Below are 23,070 nucleotides of genomic sequence, written 5' to 3' on the forward strand. Positions count from 1 at the left end.
GTGTTGGCAAATGTATGAGTTCTGCTGTTTTTTGTTGTTGTTTTTTTTTCCTTAAAAAAACTTTATATTTTCAAATTTGTATTTTTTTGTTCTTTCTAATCTTAAAATTGACATATATCCATTTAAATATGCTCCATCAATACTTTACTACAAAAATAAAACCTTCCCTAATTTTACCACAAAAATAAAATGTTTCCTAATCTAATTTTGTCTCAATATTTATCATCTCAATATTTTTCTTATGCTCTGTTTATGTGCATGTAACTTTGTCTTGAAGTGGAACTGTGGTACAGTGCATGTGTGTGCGCACATGTGAGTGTGTGGATGCCTGCCATGTGGAGGCTAGGGTAGGCTGTTGGGTATCTTCTTTGTCACTCTTTGTCTTATTGCCTTGAGGCAAGCTCCCTCCCTGAAGTTCCTTGAAACTCTCTGTGACAGTTAGGCCGCATGGCTGGCTAGTGAGTTCAGAAGGCCCACCTGTGTCCCCTTGTAATCTGAGGCTATAGGCCTGCACAGCCCTGTGCATATAATCTGGGGCTATAGGCCAGCACAACTATGGCATGTGTTTTACATTGGTGTCAGGACTTGAACTCAGGCCCCCATGTGGAGCAAATGCTCTTTACTGCTGAACCATCTCTCCAGCCTCAGGGTCCATCATTTTAATTGGTACTTGCTTAAAGATAAAAACATAAATATCAAAATTTCTGTCATTCTATAAATAAAAACAGGATAGCTGTAAAATTGCAATTTATTAGGCACTAGGTGACCTTGAAGGTTTTATTATCAAAAGAAATGAATATTTCTTTGTTTAGTTTAGCAAAATTATTTGATTAGTATAGAGTTCCAGTTGTAGAAAATTCAAAAGTTCTGAACATATTGAAAGATTTTGGTGTGCTTTTGTCAAGTGCCTTGGTCCTCGGTATTATCCCCAGGCAACGGCTATGGCAAAGGTCTTTCACACTGGGATAGATAATTTTGACAGACCTAACAAACGTCTAGTTACATTATCTTCATTAATTTTGAAGTTGAGAACTATGTATTTGGCCTTGTGTGTCTTTTTCCTAAAGGCTCGCTAGTGCCCTTAGCCGCTTTCCACAGTCTAAGCTTACCTTTCTGTTTGTCTGTCAAAGCTCTGCAGATATCACTTTGTTCTCTGCCTAGAGCTCGCTCTCTAGGACAATTTACCTTTGGCTCTTTTGAGGCAGAGTGTAGCTATGGAGTCCAGGCTTTGGACTCATGGGATCCATTGCTCATGCGGCCAGAAAGTCACAATCCTTCTACTTTAGCTTTTTGAATGCTAACATGGCAGCTGTACACCAGCCTGGTTGGTGGGCTTGCATTTTAAATACAGAAAATGCTGTGTCGAATGGGGAAAGATCTAGATGTGCATCAGAAAGCATGTTTCTGGTTGGGGTTCTGCCTTTTTAGTGAGTCTTTGGGGGCGCAGTCCCTTCTTCACCCCCTTTTTCCTCACTTGTGTAACAAGAGCTGAGCTGGAGGTCCCCCTAGGTTCTCCTCAGTTCTGTTCTGCATCTAGACTTGGCATAGTTTCTCACAGTTGGTAGTGTCTGTGGGATCTGAACTCTGAGCACTTAATTTCAGTAGAGTTGTAAAAGTAACTGCCCCCACTTTCCTTTGAAAAGGTTTTGCAGTTGATGCTTAAAGAGAGCCTATTATGCCACCATTTTTTTTTAAATGGAAACTTAATGAAGGCCATAAGCCACACAGATGTTTTAACCTGTCTAACTAGTGATTTCCAGGCATTAGTAACAAGAGGGCCGGCTGTGCATGCATATGCATTGGGAAGCCTTGCCAGGAAGGCTAGATAAGAAACTCTTTAATCCAGGATCCTGGCATCAGAGTGAGAGTCTGATAATGCTTGCTGCAGACATGCTCCGGCTGTTTATTTTTGTGGTCCTTCTGTAAATGGACTTTCCACATGGAACGGGTCTTGAAGGGAAAGTATAGGGCTGTGTTCTGAAGGCACCTAATTACTTGACTGTGGGACAGAGGGCTAATTGTACTTCTAGGGGTCACTCTGAGCGTTTTACTGAGTGCGGTTTGTGTGGTTAAAAATACTCAAGCTGAAGGCCACTTTCAAATCAAAACACTCACAAGAGAAACTTCCTGTCCCCTCTAGGTCCCTTTACCAAATGGTTCCCGTTCTGTACATTTATAGCATTTGTGCTGGGCAAATGATGGAAACTCCTTGATTTAGCCTCCGATTGCCTTACAAATGACTCCCTGTCCACTGTATAAATTGCTGGCTTCTAGACGTAGGTGGTGAGACTGTGTGCTCACTGTAAAGATGGACCAGTGAAGGTTCCGTGAGGCATCAGCAAGGTCCTGGAGACACCTCTAACTTTTCTTTAGGGCAGGATTCCATAGGATTGACTGACTGTGGTCCGACCACCCATTGATTTTCCTGTTAGAGTTTCAAATAAGAACAGGCTTTTGTACTTCCCCACCCAAGTACTTTCTCAAGGGCAAGCTATGCAGTAAGGTGCCCTGCCCTGCACATCACCCACAGATTCTGTGATGGAGGTGAATACTGGAATAGGATGGCCTTTATGTGTTTACCTGTGAGAAAGAAGCTATTTTCTGTTGGAACAGAATTTGTTGTCTAGCAGAACACTTTACAAATCATTGTTGCATGCCTCTATGTGTGTGTGTGTGTGTGTGTGTGTGAATGTGCATCCGTGTATCTGTGTGCTTCTGCATGTGTGTGCTCACCTGTGCGTGTAAGCGAGAATTGCTGTTGGGTATCTTTTTTACTTTCTAGCCACCTTATTTTTGAGATAACATCTCTCACTGAACCTGGATTGCCTTTGAGCTCCAGGGCGTTGCCTGTCTTCACCACATTTCCTCCTGTAAGAGGACACAGGTGGTTAACACTGCACCCAGCTTTTTATGTGGATGCTGTGACTCTGAAGTCACACCCTCCTGCATGCACAGCAAAACACTTTATCCTTTACTGCCTGAGCCATCTCGCTAGCCCCCAAAGCCACTTTCTTTTTAAAGTTAAAACAGTAAAGAAGAATAAATAGAATTTTTTTTATAACTAGGATATTTAAAATTTCTCAAAAATGGTCAGGTAGTATTTGAAATGATCAGTAGAATAGACTGATCAGGTTTTAGTTAGAGTTGACCAGGAAGATTTAATCCTACATCTTTGAAAGACTAGGGTATCAAAGAGCTAAAGGGGTCTGCAACCCTATAGGAGGAACAACAATATAAACTAACCAGTACCCCCTAGAGCTATGTCTCTAGCTGCATATGTAGCAGAGGATGGCCTAGTCGGCCATCAATGGGAAGAGAGGCCCTTGGTCTTGCTAAGATTATATGTCCCAGTACAGAGAAATGCCAGGGCCAGGAAGCGCAAGTGGGTGGGTTGGGGAGCAGGGTGGGGGGAGGGTATAGGGGGCTTTTGGAGAGGAAACTGGGAAAGGGGATAGCATTTGAAATGTAAATGAAGAGAATATCTAATAAAAAATTAAATAAAAAAATGAAAGACTAGGGTATGTATAATTTTATAGCTTAATCTTTTCTTCACTAGCTGTTCAAATGATCTGATATTGGAAAAGGTGTTTCAAAGAAAATATAACTTAGAAGAATTGGGAAGATAGACTTTAATAATCACTTTTCATGGTTTTACAATGTTCAACTTCTCTTCTTATCTTACATTTGACATTTCTGATTAATGTAATGCAGGGCATAAAAATTCGAATGTTACTTTTTAAAATTGAAAAATGCAAATTACTGACTAATCGTGTTACTCAAGGAAACTGTGATTTAGGGGATTCACCATAGCTAGGATATTAAAAAAAAAGACAGATTAAGACAATCCTACCTTTGTAAAGATCCAATTAAAGCTAGAATAGTTCTAATATTCTCATTAATGCCAGCATCCTGTCCCTTCCCATAAAGTGGGAAGCTGGGGTTTTTTTGAAGTAAGGCCTTGGAGTTAATTTGGTGATGACATCCACAAGGCTGGAGTGACAGTTCGCTGCATGGTTTGGTGACTGACACCCACTTTACTTTGTCTTTTGCATCAGAGATGATTGCAGACCACCAGATCGAGACAGGCCTACTGAAGCCTGACCTGAAGGATAAGGTCACCTATACTCTGCTCCGGAAACATCGACATCAAACCAAGAAATCCAACCTTCGGTCCCTGGCTGACATTGGGAAGACTGTCTCCAGTGCAAGTAGGATGTTTAGCAACCCTGATAATGGTAATGCAGAGCCAGTGGCTGCTGCTTCCTCTCTCTTTCTGTGTCACCTCACTCCATCTCTTCACACCCCCTACCCCTTATATTTCTTTTCTCAAGTTCACGCGCCATGGTCATTTCATGATCCTCGTAGTATAACTGGGTGTATGTGCAATCTTGTTGGAAGGGTTTCCCTGTTGCTGCAGGTTACAAAGCCTCAGTGCCTTGATTCTCTATGTGGGTCTATGCTGATGGACTGAAATGGTTCGCTTATAACTCCGAGGTGAAACAACTGAGTATTCCACACGAGTCAGCAAGCTTGTAGAGACTGTGACCTCAGAGAATATGCTTTTTTTTAAAGACTTATTTTTTAAGACTTATTTTATTGATATGAGTAGCTGTCTTCAGACACAGCAAAAGAGGGCATCAGATCCCATTACAGTTGGTTGTGAGCCACCATATGGTTGCTGGGAATTGAACTCAGGACCTCTGGAAGAGCAGTCAGTGCTCTTAACTGCTGAGTCATCTCTCCAGTGGAGTATGTCTTCAAGATGACTTGCAACAACTTGGAGGATCTAATTAGATAAGATAAATGCTTTGAAGTCTCAGATTACAGCATTTTGCAGCACAGCATCCCATTTTGGATGGGAGTCAGCTGTCTAGGTGGTCATCTTTCCAGTGTTAGATTCAATTTTCTTTTACTACTGGAAAAGGTAGTTGATATCGTGATAAACAACAGTCATACTCAGATGGGACAGTAATTACTAAAGATGGAATATTAACTTGTTATATAACAATGGGAAAGGTGCTATGTTCTTGTGATATTTATTTTAATGCATTTACCACAATTTCTTGCAAAGAGTCTATCTTATATGTCTATTTGTTGGGAGCAAATTTCCTGTTTGGGTGAAGGCCGAGAAGGGGGACGTGCATTACCATGAAGTGTGGGAGATGATGATGCAGTGGACAGAGTTGAGTAGGCTGGGTTGGTAGAACTGGCTCTACAACCCACCACCACATCTTCTTAGTACCAAGAAAGGGAAGAGAGGGAGAGAGTCTGTAACCTGGTGCAGTCACATGTACCTCTGTAATTTTATAGAATGTGGTCTCAGGCAGATGACAAGTTAAAGTGACTTTATAAACTGACTTTGACCCCAGCCAGTCCATATCTAGAAATGTGATTTTTTTCCCTCACTTCGTAATAAAAACCAATGGTTTGAAGACACATTACTATAAGCAAAATTTTATAGCTTTAAATCCAAAGAGTCTATAAAAATAATTAAGATATGAATGTTTTCAATAACATACATCCACAAGAGAGAGTGATTCAAGTTTAGAATACTGCTGGTATAGTTTGGTGTTACTCAGAGCATTGTGGTCTTCAGCTTTAAGTTTGAATTTAATTTTTCATGGACGGGCAGCACCATTGCTTACGCAGGTTGCTCTAACTCAGCTTACAAGCATTTTGTCTTAACCAGCACCTGTATTTGCAATCAGGACAGTTAAAAATCAGTCCTTCCTTTTTATCTTAGGCAACAGTCCTCTTTCTCATATGAAGTGTGATTCTAAGAGTTAAGTGGTTTTGTTTGCTTGCTTTAATTCATGGAATACCCTGTAATAGTATAAAGAAGTATGAAGATACAATGTTGCTGTAGGGGCTTGGCTGTGACCGCCAGGCTTAGCCACCTTCTCATGCGCCACAACGGAGCAGAGACTAGAAGCAGAAGAGCCTCAGCTGCCAATCTTTTGGAGAAGTTATTTAGATGTGAAATACAATGAATGAGCTAGGTTACTCTTTCTTCAGCTCTTTGTCCTATTGGTAGATCCTTCCATCGAGAGGACGTTGCACTTGCTTTCATTGTTCACCTCTCATCTGCTACACACACAGAGCAGAAAGCAAATGGGAAAGGGCAGGCAGTTCTCGTTCGGCTCTTCAAATGATCGAGTACACCCTGCAGCATAGGATAAGATTAGTTTGTTTCAAACGTGTTATTATTAGCCTTTGTGTTACCCAGCGTTTTAACTATCAGAGGCAAGATTTGACTTTGTGAGATCCTACAGCAGTGAGTTACATGTGCCTCCAAGGTACACGATCATAAATCACAGCTGAGGTGGCAAGTTCTTGGCTTTCTACAGTTGCTTGCTCCTAACTTGCAAGTTTACACAATTACTTTTATGTCTTGGGGCTTAATCACTTAATATACTTAAGAACTATGTAATGTTCTTTGAGTAACTATCTAAAGTACGGACTTACATACCCTTCACTACTCTTTTAGTAAACAAGAATCTTAGGTCGACTGTAGTTGGAGCAGGATTGTAATATCCTCATGGGAAGCCTAGATACACACAAATCATCTTGGCCTCAGATAAAGAAATAAAACCAGTAACAAAGATGGCTTTGGCTATGCTAGCAACAGTGTGGCAGATCCCTGAATGGTGCGGAGATGCTTGATTCGGAGATTGTTTTAGTTCCCAGAGGTGTCTCCAGAGTCAGCGCCCTTCAACTCACAAGATCCAGCAGTGAGGGGACATTCTGCCAGCAGCTCGTCACATGAAGCTACCGTGACATCCCATTAGCATACAACTACATAATTATATCAAAAACAATGGCAACACATACTCAAAATGCACGACTTCCTATTTGGTTGATGACAAGATGCTATAACTTGTGCACTTGTGGTGATTTCCACCTGTGTGTAGAGTGCAGAGATGTGGTACAATGATTGCTCCCGTGCATGTAGTTGCGTCTGCTCTCATTCTGCACGGAGTCTCAGTGCTGACTGCAGTGGCTTCAGGCAAGCTGCTGAAGGTTGTTACAGTTTAGTGTTTCCATCCTAGAAATCAGCAAGTGCTAAAAACCAGGGCTAGATGTGTTATTGTTTCAGCTGTCTCTGAACTTTAAAAAATGTTGGAGAAAATATTAACAGTGCAGATTAAACTCAAAGCATGTACTTACTGTATACAGCTGCTGAAATACAGACAATCTACTATGACTGAAAGATTTTTTTTTGGTAGTTAAAAACTCCTGTATAATTTAGGAAAGACAGAAACACCACTGACAGATCCGTGGGGGCTGAAAGATACAGATATTGTTTTGTTTTTGTCTTATTTACACGAATGATAATATTATCATCAGCCATAGAAGGATATGGCTTGCCAGTCGCAGCTATAATTGATTACAGATGCAAAAATTCATCAAAGATCAACAAAAGCATTCTGTAAGAATCAATGGGCTATGTGTAACTTACCGGGGTAATGTGTATTTTAGTATTTTTACAGTGTTGGCCATATTTTTTTTAGAATTTATTTATTTATTTATTTATTTATTTATTTATTTATTTAATGTATATGAATACCCTATCATCATGTATACCTGCATGCCAGAAGACAGCATCAGATTCCATTTATAGATGGTTGTGAGCCACCATGTGGTTGCTGGCAATTGCCTTTGGAAGAGCAGCTACTGCTTTTAACCTCTGAGCCATCTTTCCAGGCCTACCATATATATTTTATGCCAGTAAATTTACCCTGTCCCCAAACATATGCATGGAGACATACACTCTTTCTCCCAAGTAGCTGGTTTTCAAACATTCTATCAGCAGTATACACATCTATTTACCCAGAGATAAAAACTAATTCAAATTTCACAGTGTTCTTGTGTGGCTTGGGTTGCAGCTGATGATTTACAGCTGTTATTATTATTATTATTTTTAAAAACAAAACCATATTTGCTTGTAAAAACCTAGGAAGAATCATGGTAGCTTTCATGAGGTTTGTGTTAGGTTCAGCTACATGACTGACTTTTGTGAGTTAAATAGAATGGACAGCTCACAAATCTGACACTGGCAGTTTTGTCCGAGTAACTTAAATAATAATTACGTTTTATTTTAGTATATTAAGAAAGATTAATACTTAACCTTATGAACACTTGAAGATAGTACTTTAAAAATCAAACATGAAGTATTAAGAAGTAGAAACAGTTTGAGTTGTATAATTGTGATTCACTGCTTAAAGATTTTTACAAGATATTTATGAGGCTGAGAAATATGGTTTTTTAAGTCATGATCTGATTTAAAAGTATATAAATTTCCATCTTATGAATGGGGAAAGAGTTCATACTTTTGATCTGTATTGCCTTCCCCAAAGCTCATGCACGGTGAGTGAGCTCTGATTAAAGAACAAGAGCGACTTGGAATCCTAATTTGAGGGGTCAGCTTTTCCTACCAGTGTGACCAGGCCATCATTGATTTGTTTCTTTTTTGCTGAGTCTTCACACTTCTCCTGGGACTCCTCAATCATAAAGGCCAGTTCCTTGATTCGAGGGTTCCAGGGTGCAGACATACTTTGTTGAGAAGTGGTTTTGCTCATTCAGTTTGACCTACACTGTGAATTTCTTTTCTTTCTTTCTTTTTTTTTTTTTGGTTTATTTACATGAACTCATTTTACACACACACACACACACACACACACACACACACACACACACACACACACACAGAAAGACTCAGGCACACACACCATATAGTAAAGGTAGGTTTATTGGGAAGCTGTTCTCAGGCAAGTTCACTGGCCTCAAGGATTGAGGCCAAGGGAGTCACCATGGGGAAGGGGGTGGGACTGAAGAGAAAGAGAGAAAGGACGCACACAGAGAGAGAAGGAGAGAAAGTTATGAACTCATTATTTTATTATTAAAAGTTACTTATTACTCCTAACAAAGAATTAGAAAAATATCGTAGTTCATTTTGATGACTGTAAAAAAGAACTCATGGGGAAAAAGTGAGTGGGTGGTTGGAATGGAAGTGCTTGTAATGGTAGCTAACACTTAGTAATCATTCAACAACCGCATTCAATCATATGTGAGGTGTTAAACACAACTCCACTAGAAAGATTTCTGAGTAATCCGAATGGCTTCTGGACTGTTTGCTTCAGTAGCTTTCTCTTCAGGAAGAAACTCATGGAAATAACTTCTTTGTATTTCTTCAGACACTTTGGTAAGTGATAGAAGTTCCCTTTGTTTAACAATGACAGAGGAGGAGGCCCTTTCTACTCATAGTCCAAACCTTCCTCATTTTTTTTTTTTTTGGTTAAATGGGCATAAGGGAACCCTGATCTACCTTGGGGATCCAAGGCTAACAACAAGTATAGCCTCAGGCAGTGAGGATTTGGAGAAGGTGGGTGGCCCCAAGCAGGGCAGCTGGATCCTGGGGGACTCACATAGCTTTCTTTATGCCTTTGATGCTATCGCAGGATCTCTTCTGTATTTATAGTGACCCACTGCTCAGCACAGTGCTCGGTTTCAGCTCCAATCCACTGCCTTCCCCACCTCCCCATTTACCAAGCGGTGCAAAAATGTCCTCGGCTGGCTTGCACAACTCAGTTCAGTCTAGGCTTCCTCTTTCAAGTGGTTCCACCAGTCAGGAAGCTGATATCTAGTTCTTACCCGTGTAGCTGCTGGGGCATGAGCACAGAAAAGCTTTGTATATTCTAGAGAGCAGTGTGTTGTTGTTACATACAAGAACTTGGGCACTGTGAACAGTGCAGAGCAATCAGTGGAAAGAAAGCATGGCTCTTGCTGCTATTGTTAATAGCAGGCCTAGGATCCAGAGAAATATAGGTAGAGTTAGTCAGGCTCCTATTGCTTTGACTCTGACTTGAGACTAGGCCCACCTGAGCTGCGTGAGCCTGAACATTAAGTTAGGCTTGCTTGAAATGGTGTGAATTAGATCTGGTTGGGACCACAGCCAGGTTTGACAGCTTTCTCAACCCCTTTTGAAAGCCTTTGCTTTTTGTCTGGGGGGTTGGATTCTAATTCTCCCACTTGTCTTTAGATGGATCCTTCTTCTTTCCACCTAACACATTACTCAATTCAGACATGACCCCTGTAGCAATAGATAGGGCCAGCATTCCCTTAACCTCCCTCAAATAACTCTGAAGTAGGCCTTGTGCGTCTCTACTTCTGAGCTAGTCAGGCAGCATCTTTTATCCTCAGGCACACACCTCTTTCAGATGAGCATGGTGTTCCAGGTGCCTTCCTGAGTGCCGCCGGCTCCTTCCCAAAGCCAGCAGCACATACCATCTGTTTTGTTCCGGACCCTCATTCTCTATTCATTTGCACAGCGCAGATGAATGTCTTGGCTAGAGCTCAATGAAACCAAGTTCACTCCAACCTGCTAAAAACAACACAAAACCAAGGCAATCCATGGGAAGTAACTAGCAAAGTATTTGGGTAAAGCTGCCTTCTAATGATAGCTGCTACTATGGCTAACCCATCCTTAAGGCACCGGTCTTATTTCTCTACCCCAGGTCTTCCAGATCTGCAACCTTAAAATGCCAATCAGTCCATTTTAGTAGTTAGTAGCACCTTTTGGCCTTTAGGACAATAAAAAGTTAGGCTTAGGGGTAGAACTCAGTGAATCTTTACATTTGAACATTCAAGCCTATTTCATAATCTCGAAGATGCGAACTCTTCTCTTCCAAAGGTTTTATTCCAGCCTGAATAATATTTAGTAGATATATGGTTTTGATAATTATGTAATCCCCTTGAGTCTTATTATATCTGTAACATAAGAGTAATAGTATATTATTCTGTTTATGTTATGAAAATACTTTACTAATAACATGTTACTGGTATCAGGAAGCAATACTGTTTAGAAATATCTTGAGGGATATGTTTAGTGACATTCAGATTTAAAATTGAGGGCAGGTCATCAATTTACCACACCTATCTTGTATTCCCCCATTGCCTATGCTCCTCGGCCCCCTCCTTCCATCACCCCAATGGGGAAAGACTCTTGAGGTGTCATTTTTTTTTAGAGCATCATTCCTTTCATTATCTGGCTTACAGTTGTCAAATAATACATAATGAATTGTCACACATGGATTTCATAGTATTTTGCATTGATACCTCAAGTATCAAGAGTGCTCAGCATGTGTTAGCACTAGCAGGCTTTAGCACTCAGCAAATAACATAGGATGTTGCCATGGAATGCCTATTTTTAAATATTACTAATTGACGTCTAGTTAATGCAACCAGAATTGGAGGTAAAGATACAAATTTAAGTAAGACACAAATGCTTCTCTTCATCTTATGGTGGTACAAATGAGTATTCAGTTCTTCATTCTGTCACTCCAGGAAAGGTCACATGCTGCTGCCAGGCTGAGTAAACCTTCCAGAGCTAGAGATGTTTAGTGGAGTTCCCCTTGTAAAGTTTTATTCTCCTCAGCCGCAACTTGATCTGGGAGCAGATGATGGGGAAGGAGGCAGCTTGTAGATCTGGGACTGTGTTCTGGTTTGTGTAGAAGAGAATCAGAGAAGAAGGGAGGGGAGACATGGAAGAGGCAAAAGAGGAGACACGTTAGACATGTTCCCCCTAAAGAAAGAGGAGAAGAGAATGGTAAAGCCTTCTAAGAGTGGCCAAGCATGCCTCGCTCTGCACAAACTCTCTTTCATTAAAAAGTATTGCAAACTTTATATGCCCCAGTACAGGGGAATGCCAGGTCAAGAAGTGGGAGAGGGTGGGTAGGGGAGCAGGGCCGAGGGAGGGTATAGGGAACTTTCAGGATAGCATTTGAAATGTATATAAAGAAAATATCTAATAATTAAAAAAAAGAAATAGGTTAAAAAATGTATGACAGAAGAGATCTTTGCTGGTTCTTGAGTTTAAAGCCAAAGCAAACATTGTATTAGACATTGACACAAAGATACAGTTATGATCGTGTTTGTTTATGGGGTACTCAATGAGGCCCTAAGTATACAATGTAGAGTAATCGAATCAAGCAAGTTAATATACCCATTACCCCAATACTTATCTTGTATTCCTCATATTGAACTGAAACATTGTACCATTCGGCCAACATCTTTCATTGCCTTTCTTAACTCTGCAGTCTCAGGAAACCACTGGCCCTCCTGTGCATGCAGATGATGTAGAATGCACCTCTAACTGTCACATTTGTCTTTTCTTTGTGCAGCTTGTTGTACATAATGGCCTCTTCAGTCATCCATATTACCACATATAACATAATTACCCTCATCTCTAGGACCGCACAGTACGATTCTCTTTATCTACACCACATTTTAAATTGACATTAGTGGTGATTTCTCATTTTGGGTTTTGTGATCTGTGTTGCATTAATATAGAAGTGCAGATATATCTTTGAAAAATTAATTTCAGAGCTTCAAGTTAATTTGGATTGGTCCAAGCTGCTGTCTTTAGTATTTTCCAATAACCTTCATGATGCTGGACTACGCAAATAGCACCCAATGAAAGAGTATTAGTTATTAGCAGTAACGGCAACAGTGTTAGGTCCCAACATTTCAACACCTGTTTTACATCAGACAATATGATTTATAATAGCTCTAATATATGCAACATCTCCATTTGCAGGTGAAATCTTGAAACTCAGATGTAAAATTAACAGACAAGCTTAATTAGTGGAAGGACCAAATGTTGAATGTTTGCTTTATAACAATATGCTAATTCAATTACAGAGAAATGAGCTTCCTCTGCGGTAATTTATTTCCCAGTCCTCAGCGAATTCAGGTCTCTTACTCCATATGATAATATGATGTTGAAGGGCTTTGGTGGCAATTATCTAAGCAGGACTACACCAAAGAAGGGAGTCAGTTGAATGCTTTATCAGATTTTTTCAAGTGGATATTTCTAGGCAGTGCCTCTCCTGGGTGCTTATAGATGGGATGCGACTGTGCTCCGGTTTGATGCCTTAGCTGAATAGCATTGTGCAAAGAGTCACAGCTCAATCACCATTTAAGCCTTCAATTATGCATTTCTACAAAGAGCCCTAAAAGTTTAACATGAGTAACGTCTATTTTCTCCTGAACAATATTACCAAAGAAGCATTTGGTAGAGAAATTTCTGTGGTCGACTTGCTTGGTTCTAGGATAGATGCTAGGTTTAGGATTTTGGTAAGTTGATTCCCAAAGGGAAATAGGAATCATTACTTCCCCCTCCCCTCACCTCACAGCACCCCTTTCTATGATGTAGGCTTTGGAAACCGTCACTCAAAAGTCCTTAGAACCCTGACTTGCCTCATCAAGTCGTACTGGTTTAAGCCAATTTCTACTTTGTTTATGCCTGAAGTCAGGTTAAAAAAAATGGTTTAAAAGAAAATGTGTAAGATATCAGCAAGGCCAAGCTGTTTTTTGTGACTGAAGAGAGAAGAGATACAGTAAAAGCATTATTTAGGAAACGATCTAATTATTATAGAAAGTTATCCTCTAGATTTCGGAACAACTCTTGAAAATGTGTTCTTTAGAGTAAATTTGCGAAGTGGGAGAAACAAAACAAAACCCAGCCTCCTAAAAGGATTGCACCATTTATATCTCTCTGCATAGAACACAAAGGGTCCAACAAATCAAAATGCTGGAGTTTGCCAATGTAAGTAATGGCTGCCGTGAGCCTCCCAGTTTTGGGTAGGGGAAGCAGCCAGATGGCCACAGGAAGGCTTTCTGAATCGCAGGTGCCAAGTCTCTATGGGCAGTTACATTCTCATGCCTGCTTTTGGAGCCAGGTTCTTGGCTATTATCTGCTAGGCTCCATTCCATTGGCCTCCTGATGGAGAGGCTCAGCATTCATGGAGGCTATGCATGCAAGAGGAAATCTCTAGGCTTCATTTCCAAGAGTATCATCCTGACAAATCGAGGCAGGGAGAGGGGGAAATTCCTTACTAGCATCCAAGGTTTGAAAGAGTTGCTAGTCTTTCTCTCAGGAAGAGGTTGTGAGATCAGAATGAACAACTCCATCCTTCTTAGCACTTAACAGACAGGAAGGCTCTGTTGACTTTCTTTCGTATTTTCACCTCTATCCATTCTTACTGACCTAGCATCCTAATGAGGCTTGTTTGTGCCCAGTCAAGTAGGCACCAGTTCCTTAGACTGTCATTTTGTATAGGTAGGTCTATCTATAGGAAGATCATTTCTTTACGCAGGTCTGTACATTGTCTGTTGCAAGACATAGGAGGTGAGGAGTGGTCAATGTGTTGCTAAGCATCTCTACATGTTCCCCTCTTGACAAACAACCATTCTGGAGTAATCTCAATTGGTGCATTTTGCTTCTCCATTTTTCTCAGTGAAGTAAAAACTTGCAAAGAAGTTCAATTATGCGAAACAATTAAAATTCAGATTGCAAGAGAGAAGACATCAGATTTGCCTCAAACAGGTGCCAGCACAGATGGCCTGCTCGCAAGTCCTGGCTTTATTTACAGCTTTTAAACACAGACAGATACATTGACAAAAATGTTTCTGGATCTTATAGTGTGCTGAATGCCCAAATTTGGCCATACATTTATATTCATTTGTAAATGGTTCAAGTTAAAGCTTGACCTCTCTAGTCACCAGTAGCCTTGTAAAAAGACCATTTGCCTGTCCTGTCTTTCACACACAATGTGAATAGATTAATGTTTGTGTTTGGTGGAATATGGTAAATGTATTACCCTGATAATATGACTACTTTTATTATTAAAGAAAAAAATCCCTCAAGTCTAAATTACATATTGCCTCATGGTTCTGCATTTCCAAAATCACTAACATTCTTTAGAGGATCAGGATACTGCCCAATTTTTAGCAGCCTTAGAGCATGGTTCTTTGAGAGACTAGCCAAACAAGTGTTAAGAGGTTCTTAGAGCAAATGACATTCTCCCAGGAAGAAGCCAGTTGGGCTAGCCACGTGATAAAATCTACCTAGAGAAACTTGAGTGAACATTCAGCCCATATCATTATCTCTGATGTTCCAGATTTGGAACGGATCCACCAAGGGTTAAACTTCTAGTAAGATAGGTGCTGGAAGACTTTGGAAAAGGAAGACCAAAATTGCATCTCAAGTGGGTTTGTATTAAAGCACTAATTTATCCATGTCTCAGTGTCATGTTACTGCAGGGGTAGAAAGAAAGAAAGAAAGAAAGAGAGAGAGAGAGAGAGAGAGGGAGAGAGAGAGAGAGAGAGAGAAAGAGAGAGACAATAAAAAACCAACAGAAAGTTGAGAGCCAGTCTGTGTTCATCAAGGAAAAAAACTTCAGATACAAATGTCTGAAATGTTGATTTCTGCATTTGTCTATAAGCTCCGCAGCCTGACAGTTGGGGAGATCATCAGAGAGCCGCTTACTAATATGACATCCTACCCCCCTGTGCTTTACAAAACTGGGCGCTACTTCCCTTGTGTGTGCTCATGTGGCAGACAGTAATTAACAGGTCTGACACTGTATCTTCAGACTAAATGTTCATTATTTATATCTGTCTTCTGGATAGAACCCATAGAACCCATGTTTTGTATATTAGAACAGCTGATCGAATCATCCACTCCTTTTGGGGGAACTATAATGATTTAATGTAATTCTCCCCAAACCTTTCCCATTCTTTGTTGACATGTGTTCTATTTAAGGGCTCAGGGTCCTGGGAGGAGGTGAATGTCCTTGTGATATGTCATTGTTCTTCTTTAACCCGCTTGTGTGACTTGCTTTAGTGTATATATATATATTTTTTCTTCCTGACTAATGCTTCCATCTTCATCCTTGCTGTGGCTGTTCATGTGTCCTCCTTTTCCTGTCTGCTGCTTCTGGCGCTAAAAGCCCGAAGCCCGCTTGAGAACTCAGTGCCCTGCCTAGCAAATCGCACCTTGGACGATGACCCCCGAGTGCGGCGCACTCCCAGCGTGGGATGGCTCAGTAAGTCAATGGGGTGGGGAAGGGGCAAAGATGGTGGTGGGCAAAGATGGGAAGAGGGAGGGAAGGATGACTGGGTTACCTAGTGGAGTGAAGAACATCCTTGAGAGTGTAAGGATCCCTAAACCTGAAATGACTGGTTGGCTCCTATTGCCAAGCATAATATTCTCTGTGACTCGGTGACCTGATTTCAAGTCAAGTAAGTCAAGTGCCTTGTCAGGTGGTGGCAAGTGTGCAGTAGGAAAGGTCACGATCGGCATGGAAGCCTCTGTCTGGGTGTCATGTTTTTGAAACTCGTTTTTTTCTCATGTTGATGCTGGTCTATTTCTTCCCAGGGATGTAAGGATGGTAACTGGAGATGAGGGCTTTCAGTGGTAGTTAGAAAGAACTTACTAAGCTGAAGATTTAACCCTACAAATGTTCATTACATACCTGAAACACAGAAGGTGATGTGGACAATGATCAAGGAGCATAGAGCTTAAGTGAGAACTATTGCCTTTTCAAATACAGAGCTTTGCTAGAGAGGCAGGGGTTAGTTACCTAAAACCAATTCAGAAAACTGTTTGCACAGACAGCTACATGGATTTTCCACACACACCCCACCCCCTGCAAATAGTTTTCCTCTATCGATTATATAGACTTTTTGCAGATATCAAGAATCCCATCTATGGTGACATCATTAGGTCTCTATTATTTCTTTTCATATACTAACATTATTAAGTTAATCCTCTTCCTATTTTAGCATAGAAAAATTTCCTCTACTGAAGATGTCTTTTTCAGCTGACTTAGTGGGGAAAGGTTTAGTTCATCCTAAAATAGCGTTTGTTTGAGCTATATTCTTTCAGAGCTTCTCTTGCTGTAAATTTTATGTTTTAAGTACCTATTAATAATTTCTATGCCTCACAGAGATATAAATAAATGTGTTTCATATCAGTGCACACCAGGCACTCTTGGACTCCATATTCAGAGATGAACCAAGTGGGTCTTTGCCCTCAAGAGGTTTCCTTTCTAATGAGGGAGGCAGAACCCAGATAGCTCATGGTCTTGTAAGATGATCGACTGCTGAACACACACGTCCTACATGACACTCACCCACATAGTCATCCATGCCTGCGGAAGCATCTTAGCTTGAGGGTACTCATAGAAGAGGTCTCTTTGAAGCATCAGGACTTAATCTTGGAGGGAAGTATGAATTTTGTAGTGGTACAGTTGAGGAAGGGATAGCCTGTTTTTGAGGTATTAACTTTGTAATAATTTTTTTTTTGCTAGAAAGTAGGTCTAATTGAACAGCAATAAAAAGTTGTGAATATTAATTTGCTTTTTGTGCCCTCTGGGTTTGCTTTTGGGTTGCCATTTAGCTTGCTGAGGAGCCTGTGTGCTAGCTGTTCCTATAATCTTCACTTCCCAGATGAAAGTGGACAAGACCTACAGAGGTTAAATAACTTTCCAGAGCCACACAGCTCATCTGTGTCTAGTTTCTTCCGTCCTGTGGTGGGTGTAAGGGGATGAGTTTCCACAGTCAGCTTGCTAGAAAGATTTATAGGCTGCACAGTGCATTTCCATCCCCCACATGATTTCCTCTGCAAGAATCATATTTTTTCCCATACATTCATCTGTTTTCTAGTGATGCTTCCAGGAAGCAGTTTGGGCTTTTTAATTTAGAATCAGGCTATCTGGGGTTCGAATCGTGGATCTACCACTGATGGTTTCGTGGCATTGGGAAAGATATACTTCTGTACTGTCTACTTGGGTTTCTCATATATAAGAGCTTGTCCATCACACCAACGTTGGATCTTTGTGAGAATTAAGTAGTGTGTATAACACAGTGCTTGGCACTTGGTCATCCAGTCACTAATACTATTTCTTGAGCAATTCTATTTGTGTGCTTTAAAAGCTTATTTATATTTCATATCCCCTAGCCATTGAAGCACTAAGGAAATTGATAATAGTGGCATTTGTTGTTGCTGTATTGATGGCTACTATATAAAAATCAACCTTAAAATAAGAGCCAGAGCTAAGTTAAGAACATTTCTGTCAGTATTGAGTATGTAATATTTTACTGTCTATTTATATTCTTTCATGTATATTCTCTTCCTAAACTGTTGTCTTTGACATATAGCCTAAGCCACTTTCTGAGGGCTCCCTAGCACTTACCTCATCAGCTCAATAAATTAAATTTATACCTAGTGAACAGTCCAAGGTGTGTAAATTAGGACTAAATACCCTTTACTCCACTTTCCTAACCAGAGTTGGTTTTGTCTACTGTCAGTCAGATTTTCCTTTGCCTTTTGGACTCGAAGATGCTGAGACCCATCTCTCTGTGTTTTAGCGGGAACATCCTGTCTGTCCACCAGAACCTTTTAAAAATAATCCTTCTCCAAAGTGTGTGGTAGGACTTGCATAAAGTTCCATCTCCTTTATGAAATAGCTCCTATAATCACAGATCTTGCAAGTATTAGAGTGCTGCAGCACCCACTGTCTGGGCCTCACAATGGCAGATTTACTATAGACTGTTTTCCGTCACTCTTTGAGACCACTTCTCTGTATTTTGCTGTCTCGACTCCATTATACCCAGGACCACATCTCAAGCTTGTCCCTCTCCAGTACATTGCAAGTAATTGATTCAATGATGCTGCATGCTTCTGTACAGTATCCATATTTTACATGCTCTGCAGTAATTTTTGATGCCTCATCCTTCCATTAAAAGCAACCCACAGCTTACTTTTCTTTAGTGACTGCCTAGAACACAGTAATCCATTAACTAGAAAAGGACATTGTTTACCAAGAGAGAGCTATTTTACCATATTTTTTGCTTACCCTGACCCGATGAGTTGATTATAACTTATCCTAATAATTACCAAAGAACTACATTTAAAAATTTGCCCAAAATACCAGCCAATAGTCAGGATTTGAAGACGATGTCGTCAAGCAAGTCTTTCAGCTTTCTTAGCAAGGTATTCTGAGGCCCTGTAACTTGGAGTAAGTACCTTTCAAAAACTGCTCTGAAAGGTGTTTTGGGGAAGAAAGCGTTCATCATTTCAGCGCGTTCCTTATCTCAGTTGTCACCCGAGGCAGATGTGAGCTTAAGGCTCTTATCCATTTCAAATACTGCCAAGGTAGTGAATTAGAAGTTGGAACAAAACCAAAAAGGATTTCCTCTCGCAGATCTCTCAGGCAGTTCTGAAGCCAGGCCGGCCACTCAGAACAAAAGAGACGCTCTTCACCTCCATGTCTCAGGACAGGTTAATACCAGCCTAAACGCCTGGCCATTATGGGAGCGGGAGCACACATCACCTATCTTGGTAGATCCAGACAGCTCTTCACTCTGAGTGCTTATCGGAGAATTCAGTTTGACGGCTAACAGGCAGCATCAGTTGAGCCTCTATAAAACACTGTGTCCCTTTGCTGTTAGTGCATGAGATCAGCCGCATCAGAGCCTCAGTTCTGAGTGCTTTTGAAGACACTTGGAGCTGTTCTGTCTTTTCCGTCACCTGTCTTATGTCCTCTGCTTTGTATCAGTCAGTCTGTCTGTCTGTCTGTCTGTCTGTCTATCCATCGGTCTGTCTGATACATCCACTCTCTGAGGCCATGTCCAGCACAGTGCTCTGTTTCACAGCCCTTTAACTAGTGTCTGCTGCCATTCCTATCCTGGCTTAGGCAGCATTGAAAATCCATTGGCTGAAGGATCTTGGTCCATCTTACAGTCTGATCACGTGGTTAACCTCCAAATTTAAAGAATTAAATTATAAGTGAGACTTTTATTTCTTATTCTTTTCAAATTCTTTTTCAAGCATATCTGGAATTCAGTAAATAAATTTTGGAGAATTTGACTAAATGAAATATGTTCTCTGGCTCTAATGTCTTCTTAAAGGGTTTAGAACTAATTTAGGAAAGAGATGGACTTTCCAGAGTGCACAATTCTGCAAGTTCAATCTCAAGACTGCTTCCTGAACCCCGACTCTCAGTCTGCTGTGCTGATGGCAAAGGATGACGGAACCCCCAGACAGGGATTAGAGAGCCCATGGTAAATGCTGTTTGTCTAAAGTGAGTTAAGGGCATGGGTCACATGTGCTGAAATGCTTGTTAGAGGAAAGCACGGTGGGGCATGCCAACATAGGAAAATATGTTGGAAGCCAATGATAGGCTGAGAGAAAACTGTTGCAGATTTTGATGTCCACAGTTAACAAAGAAGATGTGAACATTTGAAATCGAGAAGTTAAGGTAAAATAATTGAGCCCAGGTGTGGAGGCTTCTGGAAAGAATTTTTTAGTATGGAGGTAGCAGGGGGAGAACTGTGGATAACAGCAGTGGATTTGGGACCATTCTTGGCCTTTGACCAGTAGAGGGCTGGACATCCACTGTGGTAGACCAGAGATGAAGGAAATTAAAGACTGGGCTAGATTCTGACTTCAGAAGCCGGAAGGGAGGGATAATGCAGGATGATGTCATGGTGGAACAACTTTCAGTGTCAGCAAAGGGAACGAGTCTGGGAGGATTGGGTTCTGAACTTTAACCAGGACGGTGCTGAGAGAATAACTCTGGGAAATGTCGATGGGTATACAGAAACACAGCTGTGCAGAGTTCTCCTTCCATCCAGCACACTGTCGCCATCTTAGAAGATTTACATCATTGGGGGCTGACATTATTAAATTTCTGCTATGCTATCACATTCTTAGGTGAGCTCCCTCAGCCTTTCTTTGGCTTGGAGAGTAACCACCACATGAGAGCTGTGTGCTATTTCACTGCCTTATCCTCAGGCCAAACATTTCCCTTTCACCCCTCTGGCCTGTTCTTCACCAGTGTCCAGATACGGACTTGTTTCTGAATGTGACTATCATTTGGGCTACTTGCTGAAGAGTTTCACCTAAGGATTTTGGCTTTTAAAAGCCAAAAGAAAATTCAAGTGTAACTTTGAAACTTTTCTCACTATAATTATCCTAGACACACTTTTCAAAAGGCTACAGGGAATAAAATCTTTCAACAACCTGACATCCATCTTTAGATTCTTTAGTTAAGGGAAGACATTAGAAAATGTAAGTGTAACAAGTTACAAAGTTCTAAAAATACAGAAAGCTGGAGCTACTTTGCTGAAAAGGAGTTAGTTACTGCTTATCCCCAAGATGCTAAAAGCAGGCTCAGGAGTTCTTTGATTGATACCTCATAGTGTAATCACAATGGACTAAAATACATACCAATTCTAAACAGTTTATAGAATGATGCTGGAGAGAGAAGAGAAGATGAGCAATTCTGCTTTGTTTCAGAATTCTGGAGGCTCGGACAAGGCTTCAAGAGGGACAGATCTGGGGGAGATCTGACAGCTTGCTGAAATTATAAAATAGTTGTGTTTTCATTATCTTTTTTTTTTCCTCTAAAAGAGGAATTTGGAATTGGGATGATTCAGTCGGGTGCTTGCTTGACAAAAAGGATGATACGTTGATTATTAAACCCTGTCTTACCACCAGGTCTCTCCCGTATCCCAATCTCACTAGTCCTTGGGCCACTTCTCTTTTTCTCTGAATTGAGATTGTGGAGCCCATTGTGTGAACCCCCAAATCTGTTCACCACCACCTCTGTCATGTTGCCTGTCTTTGTCTTACTATCCTTGTTCAGGATCTTGCTTCCTCTAGCTTCATCCCATGCCAGATACACAGCCTGTTATCTGGGGTCACTTTACTGTTAGTCTTATACCAATTCATTGCAATGCGTTGCCTCCCACTTGTCTGCTTATACTCGTATGATGAGATACATCACCATGTGGGGATGAATGACGAGTGGTTCCTCTGTGCATCTTGAGCAGCATCCACCCCTCTGAGCGTGGCATTCAAGGCCCATGGCACAGTAACCTGTGGTTGTATAAGCACACTGTATCTGTACTTCTCAGTATACACACTGCAGCTCAGCACATTTTCCAGTGCTTAAATTTCCTAGGTGATGCTCTCTCTTGATGCCTTTGTCCTGAATAATCACTCAGCTTGGAATACTTCCTCCTGAAACTTTCTTCTCAAAGTCTGCATTTCCATTAGGGTCTCTGCTATCCTCAAAGCCTTCTTCCTTACAGGATTCTTTACTGACACTGAATTCTAAAAGGAATTTTTTGAGATTCCTTACCAACGTTGAGTTTGGTCTATTTTATGATATTGACATTTTTTTTCTTTAAAAGAAAGAGGTTTACTTAATTTTATTCTTAACTGTGTGTGTATAGCTATGTGTACATGCATATAGATGCTGTGGAGGCCAGAAGAGGGCATGGTCTCTGGTTTGGAGTTAGAGAAAGTTGTAAGTAACCTGACAGAGATGCTGGGAACCAGACTCTGGCCCTCGGCAAGAGCAGTATATGCTCTTATTAACTCTGGAACTGTTTCTCTGGGCCTTGCCATGGGTTTCTTAAGGGTAGGACTCTTGTTTACTCTACTAAGGCATCTTCTTGCTCAGGGGTCAACAGACTGGCCCATGGCAGATTTGTCTCGCAAATGTTTGGTTGGAACAAGGCTATGTTTGTTAGTCTACATGCATTTCTTCTGGCTGCTTTCATGAGGTGATGGCAGAGTTTGGTGGTAGTTGTGACAGAGATCACAGGGTCCACAAAACTTGAAGTAGTTACTATCAGCCAGTAAAGCATTTCCTGACCCCCCCCCACACACACACACTGAAGTCTTACTTTTCAAAGTGGGATTTCAGGAGCTCTGAATATTTCTAATACCCATTCTTGGAGTTTGAAAAGACTGCTGGTTTTTTTTGTATTGTTTAACCAAAGCAGTATTTCCTTTTTTTTGTTTTTGTTTTGTTTTGTTTTGTTTTTGTTTTTGTTTTTTGAGACAGGGTTTCTCTGTGTAGCCCTGGCTGTGCTGGAACTCACTTTATAGACCAGGTTGGCCTTGAACTCAGAAATCCGCCTGCCTCTGCCTCCCGAGTGCTGGGATTAAAGGCATGTGCCACCAGGCCCAGCTCAAAGCAGTATTTCTAATCAGAATGTACACAGACGCAACAGAATCCAACTGCATTTCATAAAGCCATGTAGTAAAGAAATTTATAAATATGTGAGTGATAATCTTTTCTTGTTTTAGAAAAATTGTTTTACATGAAAGAGGTTACTTATATACTACATTTATTATTTTGTAGTTAATGAATGGATATTATTTATCTATCTATCTATCTATCTATCTATCTATCTATCTATTTACTTACT

General features: G+C 40.7%; 1 protein-coding gene across 11 annotated transcripts in view; it reads left to right on the top strand.

The window, feature by feature from the left end:
* The window catches only part of Slc4a4 (solute carrier family 4 (anion exchanger), member 4), a 445,799-nt gene that overhangs the window by 248,300 nt on the left and 174,429 nt on the right, over positions 1 to 23,070 (top strand). For 4 of the 11 annotated variants that reach the window (XM_030254704.1, NM_018760.2, NM_001136260.1 and 1 more), the window contains one exon: positions 4,056 to 4,235. In XM_030254704.1, the coding sequence (XP_030110564.1) occupies positions 4,056 to 4,235 (180 nt within the window). Of the gene's footprint in view, positions 1 to 4,055; positions 4,236 to 15,791; positions 15,888 to 23,070 lie in introns of all 11 variants that reach the window. The other 7 variants (XM_017320995.2, XM_006535136.4, NM_001359211.1 and 4 more) reach the window with 3 other exon arrangements.

Source organism: Mus musculus, chromosome 5 (genome assembly GCF_000001635.26).
Source record: "Mus musculus strain C57BL/6J chromosome 5, GRCm38.p6 C57BL/6J".
NCBI lineage: Eukaryota > Metazoa > Chordata > Mammalia > Rodentia > Muridae > Mus > Mus musculus.